General features: G+C 39.6%; 1 protein-coding gene across 1 annotated transcript in view; it reads right to left on the bottom strand.

Moving 5' to 3' along the window:
* Positions 1–15,226, bottom strand: part of NALF1 (NALCN channel auxiliary factor 1) — a 501,997-nt gene extending 486,771 nt beyond the window's left edge. Inside the window, exon 1 of the mRNA XM_068927581.1 lies at positions 13,454–15,226. Within this exon, the coding sequence (XP_068783682.1) occupies positions 13,454–14,314 (861 nt within the window). The 5' untranslated portion in view covers positions 14,315–15,226. The remainder of the gene's footprint in view (positions 1–13,453) is intronic.
* Between the last annotated feature and the right edge of the window lie 2,566 nt (positions 15,227–17,792).

The raw sequence follows: 17,792 nt of genomic DNA, 5'->3' as shown, positions 1-17,792 counted from the left end.
TTCACCCCTACTTTCACTGGAAAAGAACCCAGTCTGTGTGCTCCCAGATTGTTCTGTCATGTGAACCAAAATGCAGTAAGAGAGAAGTATGAATAGGAAATTAATGTCAAGTAGAAGTATGAGTATGAGTGCAGTATGAGCGTAAAATTTGCTTTAAAAGTACCCTCCTGACCTGAACTAAAGTGCTAACATAGGCATAGCCTCAGTGCAACTCCCTGTGCACAGCTGAGCACTTGAGGTTTGTGACCTGTGAGCTCAAGTGTATACAGACTCTGTGTGCAATATGGAGTTGCACTTTAATTCTATTAAGGCACAAAGTGCAGAAAAGAATTAGAAGCAGACTCAGCCCTTCAAGGAATATAGCAGATACATCTCATCCAGGCCTTCATGGGGCACCTAACGTTGTTGAATGCATGTAACATTTCAGTTCCTCAGTAATGCCATTACTTGCAGGAAAATACACACACACACACCTTTTGTTTCTCTTTAGAACATTTAATCAAATGATTTCCAACATCTTTTTAATTACATATTCTTTAGGCACCATTTTCTATCTTATACACTTGACCAGAAATTAAAGGTATCCCAAGAAAAGCTTCTTAATATTCACATATCTCTTATTGTGTGTCCCTTATTATGATCTCCGTTGTGAGCTTACTAATCCGTGCCACCAGTCACATATCTGCTAAAAGTCAGAGATTTAAACATTTCCTGCAAACTGCAAAATATGTCATCTCCTACCCTTGCAGATCTAAACAACTCTAAAAGAAGAGGAGAAAGAGATCTCTTCCATCCCAAAGATCAAGTTCTGTTCAAATTAGGTCTATCCTAAAAACAATGAGAAAAAAAAATCATAACGTAAATCATTATGTTCGTAGCAAAATTTAAGGAGTAATATTTTTCCAGTTAGCAGAAAACAGCCTCAGGTAAGCAGGAATCTCCAAACTAGGTTTCAGTATAAATTTGGAAAGTCAATGAAATTCATGCTTATATTGCACAAGTTAGCACACTTCTGCCCTTTAAAAGATTTCAGAGAGAATATAAAACTCAGAAGATACATCAATAACCAAGAACTTGTCTTCCAATAATCACATCAATCAAAAAGTCATGAATTTAGCAAAAAAATCAAACAATCAAATAACTAAAAAAAAAGTTATGCAAAGTAAAAATAAAGAAGGAGAATGAGGAGAATGATATATAATCTAAAATATTCTGATTAAGCAAATAAAATATTTAGGATAACTTTTTTTCTATAATCTATTAATATTATATAGCCCAGGTACATGAAATATTAGGTGATTTTGTTCCAACTAGTGATCCAAATTTCAGTTCAAATGGATAGAGGGTCTATATGAAGGAGCTGTGAAGACAAATAAAAAATAATGTGCATATCTCTGCTAGTACATTTGCAACTGAGGCTTGTATATTCAAAATTCAGACCATATTGTGGGGCCTTATTGAAGTCTGGATGAAAGGAAAAAATAAAACTTATAGCTAAGTAATTTATATTTCCAGGTCAGTCAGAAAATAAACAAATTAGGGACCGAAATAAACAAAAAGACCATTTGAAAAAAATGCTTGCTTTTTTCTATACTTCCTAAACTACTTCTCGATTTTAAAGAGTTCAAGACATCTCAAAGACTTTCAACAGGACTCTACTTCGGGTTGTCAGAACATCTCCAAGATGCTTGACCATACTTCAGTAATTTGCTTATTGAGCATCCTCTGAGATACATACATACGTGCGCACAAACACACAAACACACACATATTTGTGTATGTGTGTGCGTATAATAGCTGTAAGTTTTATTTAATATGAGTCATTGTTAAAATTGCTGCCTTTTTATTATGAGTGTTGAAATTTAGCGTAGAACAAGCCTTCCTTGATAATTCTGCAACTTATGCTTAAATTCTATTCTATCAGTTATATCACTATATCACTTATAGCAGTGCAAATACAGAGTGATTCTACAGCAATTAAAGCAGTTCTCTAGATTTTAACTAGTAATACTTTGGATCAGCATCTATCCTTCTAACGCTGGTGGATGACTTACAATGTTGGCTTGGAAAAGGCAAATTAATTCTGCTTTACTGTCTTCAGGGTTTTTTCCCCCCTGGAAAAACAAGTTGAGCTCCTAATATTTTGCTGCAATGTGCCTGAAAAATCAATAGAATAAAAGAATGGGATGAAGACCAAGAGCAACAACAGAGAATGGAAAAAAATGTTAATCTGAAAACAATAACAAATTAATAGTGTCAGTCAAAGACAAGAAAACGATCATTTAAAACACTCTTTGCTTATTCCTTTTTGTAGCAAGGGTCCTAAAACAAATTCAGGCTGAGTCAAATCTGTCCCTTTGATTTCATACATTTGAGTTTTAATGTATATCATGTGCCTCATTCTGCTCTCAAAACAGTATTACATTTAACCAAAATCATTGATTTAAATAGATTTAGGTTTATGTCAATGTACATCCTTGATCAGAGGAAAGTTGGTCCTCTGTATTTGCAAACGAAAATAAAACAATATTTTAAATTTATATCTATCATACAGGGATCAGCTTGCAGTACATTCACTCAGGTCATGTCACAGGAATCAATCTCAGCTGCCTAATTTTGAAAAGCTATTGTTACGGTAATGATTTAATTTTGTTAAGATAGTTAGGTTGCAAAAAAAGTAAATTTACAAGATTAAACTTTAACATTTATAAGATTTAAATAGAGATAAAAGAAACTATGCATTTCTAACTGAATTGGGATCTAAAACAATAAGTTTCATTTCCTGAACTCCAGTGACATACTGTATCATGTTAGCTAAACTCAGCTGACAACAGGGGTCATTTCCCCAAGGATAGTTATATCAGAAAGCATACGATGGAAGAGAAAAGAAAAAAATAAGTAAATAAATAAATTCTGCTTTTTAAATAATTTGGCCAAGGTTTCATATGTACTACAAACTACTACTCCTTTCTAATAGTGGTCCAAGTTCTGGCAGCTTCTGTGCAGAAATATCTGCAGGAAGATTTTTACTTCGCAGCAGAAGAATGGGGCTGGAAACAGCCATCTCTCAACTCTGAACGCATGAAGAATTTAGAGTCATCCCACAGGACCTTAGCTTTGGGTTGTTTGTTTTTAAGTGCGGGACTTCAAGTGAATGGACCTAGTCCACCCACACCCTCTGCCCTGGCTCTGGCCCGTCTGTGCAGTGGAGCGGGCAGAGCTGCTGTGTTGCTGGCACCACGTGCCGGGGTGTCCGCAGGAGCAGTGGGCTGGGTGCTCCGCATACCCGTTCCCTTCTGGGAAAAAAACTTACTTATTATCCAAACTGCCCTGTCTCACTTTAAGGCACTGCACTGCAATATAAACAGCGAAAACAAAATGTGAAAGGAAAATATGATTTTTTTTTTGGTACCTGTGGAGGTATAAAATGGCGATATTCCAAAATAGATGCATTTGGACTCCTGTACTTAATAATAAAAAAGTTCCGATCTATATGAAATAATTGCTCTGAAGACATGGCTCCTTCTCCACTGATTAGATTGACTAACTTTTACATGGTTAAAATCAATAGAGACACATCCCACTGGAAAACCACCAGAAACTTATTTAAGAAATGATAAGTATTCTGAATTCCCAGTAGTATTTTCTCTTGAAGTTTTCCAGAGGTTTCAGTCTTTACCAAAGCATAGATTTGCCATAGTTTCTAACTATTTTGATAAGGGTAATTGAAATCATGAGACATGAGGATTGATATGCATAATATTGCTCATTTTCTAATTGTACATTGAAACTTAAATAAATAATTGTCCATATTTTGCAAAGGACTTTACTCCCAAACTGAGATTTGCTATATAAGATTTCACCATGAAGTGATTTTCTTTTAAAATTAGTAATAAGTCTTTGAATGTGCAAGCATTTTTACTTGTAATTGTGATTGAATAAATTGTTCTTATTATTCTAAAACTCTTCTATGAAGAAATCTAATTTCAACAAATGTCATATGTAAGGGCGATGTTAAGAGTACTCAGGGGAAATTTGCATGTAATTTTTGTAAGCAATTTTAAAAGTTTATGTACTTGCATTATCTAGTCTACAATAACTGAGAGTGACTAACCAAAAATAACTAATTTTATTGTTTATTTGACATTTTATTGTCATTTTCAAAGCTGAGTTTATTTTTAAGGAGCATCTAGAAAAGCTGTCTTTTTCTTTATCTATTGTGTAAACAAACACAAAAATTCATCTCAGCAGAGATCATTTAAATGTCTTTGAAAATGTAGCCTTACCTCTAACAGTAATAAGGATATCCCACCAAATAATGAAGTTATACTAATAGGAAAGCATATAGAAAAAGTATTTTCTTGAATCATGAGCATAATAAATTAATTACCACCTAATATGAGAAGAAGCCTTCCACATAGCAAAACCTCCACAATTTTTATAACTTGTCACTGCAGTTTCTTTAGTTTCTTTATGAAGAGCATCTATACTACTGCATGTATAAAGCTGCATATTTATGATTTTGTATGCAGAGCTCTATTACTATACACAGAAATCTGAAATATAATGTAATTAATTTGTTTAATACATTTTGTGATTGCCCAAATTCTCCCTTAATAGAACTTTAAATTCAACTATTTATCTAAATGAATACATGACATATAAATATATATTTATATAGATATATATACACACATACATCCTGAGGAGAACCCGTGAATATATTCCTTAAAATATCAATAGCAAGTTAACCAATATAGAGAAATAAACAGCAATGTATGATAAACTCTAGAATCCCTCTTATTGTCCTAAAACAGTAACAAATACAATGATAAAAACTGTTTTTTAAAGTATCACAGACTATTTGTCTTTTCTCCCTCCCTTTAATGGCGAATGTCTTCTGTTCTAGGTTGCCGATATCTTAAAAATGTAATAAAGGTATTTCATTATGATAGTGTTCTACAGAGGTGAAGTGTGTTGACAGGCCCAAGATACCATTTACATAAGCATTCAGGCAAGTGAAGGTAACATTTGATCTAACATGCAGAAGAGAAGCAAGAATTAAACGTACATTGAAAAAGTATTCTAGACATTACATTTGTTCCCTGGAAGAATGTCCCCTGAAAATTACAATCTATTGCACCCTCAAAAATACAAAAATAGTATAATTACTTTTTTTCCTCATTTTTATAATGGACAAATTTGAAAATGTCATGGCTTGTCTAAGCAACTTGCCTAAATTGTAACTTAATCAAAAAATTCATTAAAAAATCGTTTTCACATGCCAAAAGTGAAGATTTGGACTTTTTTTACTTGTAAATGTCTAAGTACTGTTTCCCCTTATTTCGCTAAAATCAGTTGAGACATCCACAATCACTTCCAAGCTACTGTGAAATTTCTGAAAATTCATACATATTGTTTGTTGGTAAATTTAGCTCAGATCACGTTTGCTACCGTTTTTAGCTAGTAAATTTTCTTCTAATGAAGGAATATCAGAGCGATTTCTCAGCATCAATGTAGATGAAAGCTTCCCTTCAGGGTCTGCAAAACACTTCAGAAGGCCATGATATTTTTGTGGTGCTGTTGAGGCTTATCAGTTCCATATTTATATTTACTCTTCCTTTAAACTCTTGGACTACACTTGACCTCAAAGGGTCCTACCAGGTAAAAGTTCTTCCATAAAGCCTTTAGGACAATGTTATTCAATTAGAGCTTTCTCAAGACAGCTACATCAGTTTGGCTGAAAGAGGAGAGATGGATGGTTGCAGAATATTAAGTCTTCAACCTCACTCCAAGGCTGCTTACCTCATTCCCTGGTCTCTTAGTCATCATACTTTTCCAAATGCAGACTTCATTGCTAGAGACAATTTCAAAGAAGTGGTTGACACCTATGTTTTTGTATGGATTGGGAGCTCACTGGAAATGGCTTTTCAATGGGTATGTTTTTAAGGAATGATCTACATCTTTCATATATCTGTCCTTTGCGAATAAAATCAGATCTCAAATCCAAAAGTAAAAGTATATCGAAGTCTCTTTTGTTTGTTTGTTTTACATAGCTTCAAGTTAATAAAATCTCTTTACAAGTCAGAATATACCTCTAGTGCCTCACTAAATTTATGTTCATCTAACTGACTGATGCTGTAAACGAAATTTACCAAACTATCACACACTCTCACTTAAGGTATTTGATCTACTGTTCTGACAAGAGAAAAATACACTGAAAATATGGTGATTTTAGTAAAGCAGGCATAAACATCTAGGAATATGTGCTTCTTGAGTGAGAGAGATTAGGTAAGCTTGGGAGTTCCCTCTTGCTTGGTCTGAGGGAAGAAAATGAAATTCACTGTAAAGTATAGGGATTCTCATACATGTAGACAACCACACATCAAAATACCTTCATTGTAAAGAGAGAAAGGGGAATAAGATCTCTGCTGCAAATCTACCCGCAAAAATTGCTATTAAAGGATGACATACAGTTGTTATTGCACAGTCTCTCAGTGGAAATAACAACTGAAAAAGTAATATGTGGAAGCTCTTGGACTCCTCTCTCTCCAAAATATAAAATAAAGATACACAATGATAAAAATGCAGTTATGTCATACAAGGTCTTTATTCCTTTATTCCTGTTTTTGTCTCTAAGAAGTGGATTGCATAGCTCAGACATTCTTTGGTAATAGAATATAGTTATCAGAGAACTGAATGAGTCTTGTGATTTCACTGCGTTGGTGTGGGGCGACACAAGCAGCAGGATTTTACAAACTTTCTCACAGTTAGGTTTTTTCATACAAACACAGTTTCCTCCAAATATAGTTTTTACACCAAAATCACTTTATTAGGATACATCTAACCTAATTTTACATGTCTACAGTGGCCTCCACTGCCAAATGCCTCATTTGTACATGAGATAAAGTGACTCTCAGTTCTCTGTAGAGTAAATGGACAGAAAATAGGTACTTTTAGGGTATAATACATCTGATCTATTTTAGATGTCCATTTTATCATGAATTGAATCAGCTTCTAGAACTACCTATATATTTCCACCGACTACAAATAAAATCTAAATTATTATATCTGTTGCTGACATCTATACTGCAGACATCTACTTTTAGTCAAATGAATTCCTTACTTTGTGTCTTCTAGAGTATTATGAGTGATACTTATAAAAAAGTAGTATTTACGAATTCAGTTTCTATATTACTTTCTATCTTTTACATAATTTATAGATCTAAATACATTATGGATCTTAGTGCAAGACTGAAGTGATATATTACTAGGTATAGAGCAAATAATTTTTAGGTAGGATAAGTGATAGAACTATAATTTGCATTTTGATTACTTTTCCTGGAAGAACATGTAATGAAGAAGCAGGACTGACGCATTCCCTGCAAAGTACATGCGAAGTATAGTGGTTGACGCAGAGAGATATGGTGAGCAAAATAAAATTGAGGGCAGAGCCAAGAGATTTCTATCCGTGTGACTCTAATACATTGGAGTCTTAAAATGATGTCTGCTGAATAAGGATGGAATTCACTTCACCCAATCTGTGCTAATCAGCTACAGTTCCTTTTTCCTAAAACAGGAATAAAGTACCCATTGGCAATATGAATGGCATAAATACCAAAATTAACTAGATAGGAAATGTTGAAGTTCAAAATTAGGTGAGATTAACTCACCTTTGGAAAGAATACTCTGGGAAATTTGTTTTTGTGAAAGAGGAGAACTCACATCCTGATCCAAAAAAGCATTTAAGATATCAAATGACTTTACAGATGTGCATAGTTTTACCTTAATTCCATGGTAATCATCTAACTCAAGAAAGAAAACTGAAGCAGACTGCTGAATCAGGATTTTAGGCCTATTATATGAATATAAAGCCTATTAGGTTATTAATGAGAGTGTTGCTCCTTATATTAATACTAGTGCATTACTAGTGCATTATTACAAGAATATTAACTTCAGTCATATATTAATCTTAAATTAGTTTCAACAAATAAATAAACTTTGATTTCTTCTTTAATCATCTGAACAAATAACATGAACAAATATCAGTTTTTACAGTCATATTTGTTTCACAACTGTTTAAACAAAACTTTTAAAATATATATATTTAAGTATCATGGCTTTAAAATACAGTATATTGTTCATTTTAAAAATAGCTCTAAAATAAATATTTTAACTTAAACACCCTGTAAAAAAGCATCAATACAATAACTAAGGCTTATTGTTTCCCATTTGTTTCAGATACTGACAGCACTGCAAATTTCTGAGGGTTTAATTTGAAGGAGTTTCTTCTGATTAACTTAGGTATCACTCTTGCATAGAATATAAATATTGTGCAGTTACAATGTGCAATTGAAATGTCTAACTTTGTGGCAGATGCTGGTCTCTGTGACCTTTTGTAACAGAAGGGTTCTTTTATCACTTGAGCTTTTGGTTTCATATTTCTCATCTGCTCCTTTCTGCCAGCTTAACTGAGAGTTTAAATCAAACCCTAATTAGACTACATATGCTGTTTAGGAAAAAGCTCTTGAAAAAGTCATGATTCATATAAGCTTTGATATTTCCAGAAAAATGAGAATTAATGTAATTTTAATTGTTTTAAATTACTTTCACTCATCCTCTTACTCAAATAATAAAAGTTGAACATAGCTCTTTGATCAAAAAAAAAAAAAATTCTAGGAACATAAGCACCAGCTCTATATTCCAATCAGCTATATAATCTATGTTTAATGATAAAACCCTTTATCGATATTCATGCTTTTCAGTTAAGGAGTATTAAAACTCAGCTATTTTCTTGCATATTTCTGATATCAATATCATAAAACTAAATATAAAAAAGAAAATTTTGAATATTTTTGGTTTTTACTTTGATATTTTACTTTGATATAATAGGAAAACAGAATGATAGATGCTATTTCAACTGTAATGAACTTACCTGAATTACATATTTCAGTATGTTATCTATCACTAAGGAAGGTCATATTTTAAACATTTTTAACTTTCACTGCATAAAGGAGGCTGTGTCTGAAAATGGTAGCTGATAACATGTTCAAACACTGTGAACATTAATAAACACATTTGCAAAGAAAGCCTTGACCTCAGATACTTTTCGCTAAGACATTGGCTGTATCTCTAAAAAAACAAATATTAAAAACCTTTACGTTTGTATGCCCTACTTAGTTATTTGACCCAGTTCATACTCAGAAGTAGCCAGAATCTTCCTTTATTACAGAAAGTGATTGCCTGCTGACTTAAGAATAAGAACTTGAGTATTTCCCCTGATAGAAAGCTGATAAGTTATTATGAGGAACTGTGTCTTCTAACCTCAAGCCAATACAATTCTCTGCTGTGTTAATTGTTTGAATATCATCCTGTCTCATGCAGACTACAATAACGATATTTTGAACACCAAGAATCTATAGATATTACCAAGAACAATCTCTGTGAACGTTACTACTACTTAAAAATACAAAAAAGTAAAATTTTATTTAAAAAATTAAATTTTAAAAGCTGAAAAATAGACCCAAATTCTGTTACTTCATTACTTCCATGGCTCGATAAAGCTGCATTAATATACATGGCCTGGTTGGATATATAATGCATCCCAATAAATATTTGTCTTAATTATATTTATTATTTAGTCATTATTGACATGTAATTTTCAATGCATGGAAAAAATTAAATAAATATATCAGACTTTTTTTTTGTGGAATCAATCCAAGAATTATTTACAATGAGATAAAACTGATATCCAGAACTTCGAAAACAACATATAAAGTCTAGCAACATCTCAACAATATAGTGTGTATATGCACATCCATTGATACTATCAAAAATAAATATCAATTTCCAAAATACTCTGAAATTCAAAATTCTCAGCATCTTCTGTAAAATTTCCAAAAATCTCAGTGCACTTCAATATGAAGTTTAAGAGTATGACATACTAAAAATTATAGAAAGGCTTTTTTTTTAAGTATACTTCTGTATTAAAATCGAAATCAAAACTCACCATATGAAAAGCTGAATGTAGACTGATAACTAAAACAACTCCTGAATGTGAATAAATTTCTACAATACAAAACAGTTTGTTTACAATAGTCTTCAGAGACTAGGAGGCATGTAGTGGAACACAGAACATTTTGAAAGTAATATTAATTTTCTTCTTGTTTCAGGTAAAGAAATGAAAATATAAAGTTTATGTTTTACACAAATGCATCAAAATTATTTTGATATATACTCTTTATTATAACACATAGTACTTTCTTGTGAGACATAACTAACAGGACTGAGAGTAATACCCCCATAATTTTCACTCTTTAATTTGAGAATTAACAGTTTCCGGGCTGGGGAGGGAAGGGAGGAGGGCTGTTAGTTTGAGTGATATTCAGAGTAGCATGTATTGATTTTGTCATCAGCTATAATTGGTCAACTGGATGAAAAGGTCTCTTCTATTCTGAATGAAGCAGCCCTCCCAGGATACTAAAGATCTCTTAAATATAAGTAGATTATTTAACAAGTCTTTTATTGTACTAAGCTAGTGCTTACATATATGATTATGGAGTAATGTCAATATTTTTAGCTTTTTGTTTAATATACAATGAAAAGCATTTCAGCACAGAAACTAATTAAATGATATGTATCTAAAAAGCATAGTTAAGACATCAAGTTCTTATTTTCAGGCCATATATTAAATGTTAATTCTTAAGCTAAGAAGTATTTGGATGTCCAATGCTCAAAATATTAGTATCTACGTACATAGATAGAGTTTAATAAATGAAAGATGTATAAAGCACCAGAAAATGCAGTAAGATATTGTAATGTTCATTCTATTGCACACCGACTATGCACCGCAAATTTTCTAGTTTCATCAGTACACGCTTCAGGGTAGATCGCGTAGAAGCATATTAACATACATCGTTACTGGAATGCTGAAACTGCCAAATGTTTAGAGTTATCAGATATCTGAATGAATCAAAACGCTCTCAGAGGTAGAAACGCATGAAGCCGAGGAGCACATGTGGAAGAGTTATTTCTCTGCAGTGTGGTCGGCTATGTCAACAGAGCGCTGCGCGCGTTGCCTTGCAGCACCTTGGACAGCAGTAGCCCCTTGCTAGAGCCACCCGCCTTGCCCCTGCTGAGCACCGCCAGCCCCGACTCCTCACTTCCCCACCATAGACCTCCCTGTCTGTGCAGTGGGGCAGACCAGTCGCATTGGAGGTTTTCAGAAAGGGGGGGGGGGGGGGAGAGGGGGCACTAAGTTGAACCCAGTTCTCCCTGCTGTCATATTTTTAACACAGACTGGTTGGCCGAATTCTCAAAACATTGTATGATAGCGTCAGTAAACAGGTCCAGCACTTGGAACTGAAGAACTACAGGACATGAACTACAGGACATGTGCATTGCATTTGTTTTGTTTGTTTATACAGTCAATGCAATCATTTAATGATAACTTTCCCCCATCAGCAGAAATATCAGAAGTATTTCTCCTTATTCAGTCCCTGAAGAGGAATTAATTATATAGTGTACATTTGCTGTTCTGTACATTTTCACCAGCTTTTATGCAACGATGTTGTAGAGCAATGACAAACTTTGTGGTAAAGTTCAGTCAGACTAAACTGTGATATAAAGAAATTACCTTAAGAATGCAGATGTTGATTGTTTGGCAGCACTGAGCAGCAGGTCAACTTCTAGATTAAGAAGTTACTGGAATGGCAAACATATCTTTACACCAGTGGACATAGATTTATATTTGCTTTTTTTTGCATCCAAATCCCTCAGTTTGGAGATTTATTTATTTACATTATCAGTAACTGAGCACATAAAATAGATGCGATGAGTATGTACACACACACAGTTTATATCCTGGAAACAGTGGAGCCAAAAATGAATGAGAGCACTTTGGTCGAACCTAACAAGGAAAAAAATGATGGTAACTTTCCCATTCTATTCAATGAGACAACAAGGCTATCTAACTTCTAGCAAGACTGAGGACTGATTTTTGAGGTAGAATAGGTGTGAATTATATCAGCTTCTCAGATAACAGGATTCTTTAGGCATGCGCTGTTATCACCAAGTGATTTCAGTAGGCCCTACTGAAGTTACAAAGCATTAAGGTATCACTAGGCCTTCTGTTTAGCTGGGTGATTCGTATGCACTATTGTGTTCCACCGGCAAAACAGGATTTAGTTCAGATGGGTTAATGTAACGCTAAAGTAGTCGAGACAATCCACTTCAGGGCAGACACCATTCACCTGGCCTCACTCTCAATAAATACGCAAACAAATGAGAGTAAAAAAAAAACTTGCTGCTTGTTGTTTTGTGTTTGGGGTTTTTTTGTTTGTTCGGTTGGGCTTTTTTTTTTAGGTACCAAATACAACACTTTTTCTGCCTTTTTCTGTCTTGAGAGCTGGGCCAACTAATCTTGTGCAAAAGTTGGGAGAAGACAACAACTACAACGAGCCAGCGTGGGAGCCTTCTAATCTTCTAATAAAAGAGAAAAAAAAAAAAAACACTCTTTGAATCTCTCTGAATGGTCACCGGTGACACGCAAAGAAAAACGCCGAGGCTTATTGAAATGCTGTCATCACTACTTCCCAACCAGAGCACACCGCAGCGTCTGCACACATCCGACCCTCTTCCTCGAGCTCTTCCCAGCTCCGCAGACTTCGGCAGCGCACGCTGAAGACACGGTCCTGCTCCCCCTTCTCCCTCCCCGCACGGCCGAGGCCGCCAGCAACTTCTCCCCCCGCCCCGCCGCCGCCGCCGCCGCCGCCGCCGCCGCTGCCCTGCGGCCGGCAGTGCCCGCGCCTCCCCCCGACGGGGCAAAAACGCCGCCCCAGACACACGGCAGAGCCGCCACGAGGTGCCCGCGCCAAGCCGCAAGGGCGCTCCCACGCGCCTGTGCCCGGCACCCGGCCGCCCGCAAGGCCTCCCCCAACCCCCCCTTCCCTCCCCCCCGGGCCGCGGACCCCTCCGCGCCTCGCGCACCGCCGCGGCGAGCCTGCGGGCAGCGGGGCGCCGCAAGCGGCTCCAGCTCCGGCTGCCGTCCCGGACCCTGCTCATTGACATGCAGCCGCTGTCGCTGCCTCCCGTCAAGCCGCATCCGAGCCCGCTGGAAGCCGGCAGCCGAGCCGGAGCCAATCGCATATTCATGAGCAGGGGGAAATCCAGCTCTGCACTCCCAGAGGACCGAGGTTCTCTCTCTCTCTCTCTCTATATATATGTTTTTTTTCTTATCCTTCCCCCTCTCTCTGTCTCTCTTTGAGCAATGCGCACATCAGGTCTCCCTGCCGATTTCCACCAGCAGCTCCGACTGCACCCTAAAAACCACGGCCACCGGCGCGAGGAGCGCAGCCCAAACCAGCCAAAACAAGGACCACGGCAGCCACAACAAATAAGGGAGGCACGCCAGCCCGCCAGCGGGAGGGACAGGAAACACAGCAGGGGCTCCTACCTTACAATCCTCAGGACACGATTTCACCGAGTACTCATCCGACTGTAAATATTTCTGGAGCATAACCTCAAACTCTTCGTATTTCTCCTGAGCGTGCTGGTCGTAGCGCTGGTAAGCCTGGACGCACTGGCTGCAGGAGCCTTCCCCCTTCAGCACCACATCCAGACTGCAGTTCAAAGTGTCCGGATTGGACAACCCGGCGAACAACTCCCAAAGTGTGTAGGAATTACAAAAGGAAAGGTAAAAATCCGTCAGGTCCCAGCCGGGCGCCGGGCTCTGCCCCGAGCCCCGCGGCCGCCCCGGCCCCCCCCGCCGCCGGCACACCGCCTCCGCGTCCCCCACGCTGAAGCACTGCCCGGACGACGAGCTCTGGGGGTGACAAGTCTCCAGAGGTCTGGCGGTGGAGTTCCCCAGGAAAACAGCCTTGCCGTGGAGGGGCTCCGTGTCGTTGTTTCGGCTGCCGCTGCCGCTGCTGCTGCCGCTGCTGCTGCCGCTGCTGCTGCTGCTGGGGGAGGGCGGGAGGGAGGGCGAGGGGGGAGCGAGCAGCCGGGGCGCGGGGGGCGCGGGGGGCGCGGGGGGCGCCGGCTCCCCCATGCCCGCCAGCAGCTCCTGCTCCGCAGGCTCCGGCTTCTCGGGCGGCTGCTGCTGCTCCTTCTCTCCGGTCCCCGTGAATTTGGCCTCGGCGCAGAACCACAAGTGATCAGAGAGCAGGACTGTGAAAAACAAGAGCGATGCCAGGGACAGTCGCCATTTCTGAGCCCTCTCTGAATCCGTGAAGGGTTTCTCGTTCTCCCGGGGTGCAAACCAGATTTTTAAGCCGTCATCATACTGCCGACTGCACATCCAAGCACCCCTGGTCATATTTTGGGAACGCACAGCCCTGGCCGACTCCACCGTGAGGGCTCCTTTGCCAGTGTCACCACAATATGCATTGACTTAAAAGATTGGGGGGATTTTCTTGCCTTCCTTCCCTTCTCTCCTCTCGCTCGCTCGCTCTTTCTTCCACTCTCCCCCTCTCTCTCTCTCTCCCCCTCTTCTTTCTTCTTCTTTTTCTTCCTCTGAGATATCGTTGGGTTTCGCCGGTGGCTCTGCCTTAGTCTCACCACACGAAGCAGCCCCAATCCATTCAACACGGAGTGCCGTGGAGAAGATAAGAGCAATAACGCAGAGAGAGAAGGAGGGAGAGGAGATGGTGGTGGTAGTGGTGATAGTTGGTGGTGGTGGGGCTGCTCGGCTGGTCCTTTCCCCCTCTCACCCAGGCATGGTCAGATCGCAGCTCCCCATCTCCCTCCTGAGAAGAGCCCGCTGCCCCTGGACAGCTGCATGCCGCGTCTCCCGCTGCCGACGGACGGCTCCAGGAGACCTCCTCGCCTCCTCTTCCTCCCTGCCGCCGCTGCTGCTCCTCTTCCTCAGCCCCGAGCCGCGGCACAGATGCCTGCACCGCTGTCTCCGTCTCCTCTTTCTCCTCTCCCCCCTCCGCTCTAACTGGAGAGACGCTGCTGCAGGGCTCCCGGAGCGCTGCCGAGGATGCTGAAGAGGAGGAGGAGGAAGAGGAAGAGGAGGAGGAGGCTACCGGGGCCGCCGCTGCTGCTGGTGACAATGGGCTGCGGCTGCCGCCGCTGCTGCCGCCGGGCGCGGTGTCCCCGGGCGCACGGGGCGGAACTGCCTGGCTGGGGGCCCCCGATGGCCACAGGCATCTTGGGCCCCTGGGCTAAGTTGCCGCCATCTTCGTCCTGGAGAAACACTTTTTTGGGGGGAGCTCTGCCTTTTGCGTCATCTCCTCCCGCGCCGAGATCTCTCTCTCCTGGCGCATTGGCAGCAGCAGCAACTCTGCCTCCTCCTGCCTGAGGAGGAGGAGGAGAAGGAGGGGGAGGAGGAGGTGGGAGAGGCACTGGGGACCACATGGCCCCTCCAAAGGGCCTCCTCGGTGCTACTCTTTCCACTCACCTCCTTGCTTCCCCTCTGAGAAGAAGCTGCTCAGAACTGCCCTTCAGCCCCTCTCTCCTTCAGGGTCTTCGTCTTCCCTTTGTGGCCTCGAAACATCACCTTCACGCAGGATGGCGGCTAGAAAGATCTGTCGCTGTGTCTATCCTTGTCATAGCAAATAGCAAACAGCACATCAGACTCCAAGCACTGGGCAACAGCTGGATCCTGACAGGTTTTGGCCCCACAGTTAAAATCCCTGAGCACGGCTGCTCATCTTTCAATCAGCAAACCGGAGAACAAAATCTCCATAAACCCTAAGCCAAGAGAAGTTCTGCAAAACCCAGGTCTGGCACATGACCCAGGTAAATGCAGTCAGTCTTTTTTGCTTCAACTCTCAGATGCCGCTGTCTGGAGAGAGAGAATAAGCTTAACTCTCCTGTTGATGACAACCAGATTACTTGTGGTCTCCTTTCAGACCCACAGCAGAGATCTGGCCCCTACCCTAACAGTCTCTTGCTTAAATAAATGTTGCTTTTAGTTCACTTCAAAAATACCTTAACCTTACTTACTGATGCACTTTAATGGAAGAGCAGCAGAAAAACTTGGATCTCGCATAAGACAGCTGAAGCCATTGAACTTTACTGTTGAAGACTGCTGGAGCTTTCAGTAACGACCCTCCTCCTGAGCCGTCAGGTGTGCTTCTGGTCACAGCATAACCAAAATACATATTTTCATTTCCCCACTGGTTTAGGGGAACACATAGACATCATACCAATCCTCATTCCTGTGGCTTTCCCCATCCTAAGGAGGGAGACCATTTAGAACCAGTAATGGCCCTCAAACCAGATTCACAATGCACCCCACAAAATGCTGCTTTTCCTCATCACTTGGTCAAAGAAAAAAAATATTCATTAACAAGCCTTAGGAGCATAGTCTGTAAGAGGAGATATCTGGCAGCTGAGGGTTCCCTAATTCAGTATCAAAAGACATAGTGGGATGAAATCAGAAACTAACCACTTCAGAGGAGGAAAAAGCCTGCACCTTTTCTGATTGCACCTGTCACTAACTAAGGGATGAGTTTACCAAGGAATGTGCTGGATTTTCCATCTCTTTAAATAATGAATCAAGGTTGGATGTCTTTCAAAAAGATGGAATACCTCTAATAGAAGATGCAGACTTGAGGGAGGAATTACTGAATGAGGTTTTATGCCCTGTGTTATGCTGTGGGTCAAAGCACATTATCATAATGGTCTCATCTGGCCTTAAAGATCTATGAGTCAAATTCTGTACTAAGTAGAAGTTATGTGCAGATTTTATTTTGATAGGCTATTTAAAGATACAGAAATGAGTGCTAATATTATAAGAAAATTCCACAGTACTCAATCAGAATGCATCCTTGCAATTCTCAGTCAATCAGCTCACACCATCTGCTAATGGTACTTTATTAATCTCAGTCCTGGAGCTTTGATTCCAATGATTGGACATACTGGGGCCCATATTGCATCTGCATTTTTGCAATGCTTTCTGTACTGGGAGATGATGGTGACTGAGCTTTTAAAAGATAGTCAGACTAGCTTACCCTCTCTGACATGCGGTGTCATCTACTTAATTGTATTTTGCTTATTTGTTTGCTTATTTATTTATTTTATGGTGAGATGGAGGGACTGAAACAAAGCAAAATAATAAAAAAAAAAGGATCAAAATCTGGAATAAGCAACAGGTTCCTGATAACTGATTTGAGATTTGCAGAATATACTACATTAAGATGTGTGGCATTGGTATACTTATTGTCAGATTTGGGATGAAGGAAACCAGTTTAGGACTCTCCATCAGGCAAAAGGGCTTGTTTTTTTTTTTTTATATATTGTTGCCCTCTGGAAAGCGAGAAGGTAATAGGCACTTTTGCCATTCACAAAAGACTATTAAGAACTGGTAACGAAAAATGCTGCTATATAGGCCCTATGCAGACCATATCCAGACCTGACCCAAAATTTAATATAAGAATGAATTGATAAAGAAATCTGTGTTTCTCTATTTACGCTTGTCTAGAACCAAACTCCCAACCAATCTGCTAGGATTTTTTAGATATACTTGGCTTCCCTAAAACATCCACTTGCATGGCATTCGATATTTTCACACATTTCCCAACTTTTGTCTGGAAAATAGAGTGAGAGTTATTTTCCAACACCTAGTGATAAACTATGAGAAGCCTGCAGCAGCACTCCTGAAATGTGTGTGTCCTTGCTTTTCCAGTCACAGTTTTCTGTAACAGAGAATGTGTCATGCAGAACTGTTGTTTCGTCTGCTATGTTTCCCCCAAAGCCCCATTCCCTCTCCACCTAGCACAGTGAATAACTTATACTGTTAGCTGCAGCAGCTGGTTCCTGATGGATCTGAACAGATGCAGTTCAGT

The sequence above is a fragment of the Struthio camelus genome, chromosome 1 (assembly GCF_040807025.1).
Source record: "Struthio camelus isolate bStrCam1 chromosome 1, bStrCam1.hap1, whole genome shotgun sequence".
In the NCBI taxonomy this organism is placed as follows: domain Eukaryota; kingdom Metazoa; phylum Chordata; class Aves; order Struthioniformes; family Struthionidae; genus Struthio; species Struthio camelus.
The sequence above is the reverse complement of the archived record's forward strand: the minus strand, read 5'-3'. Positions and strand labels throughout refer to the sequence as shown.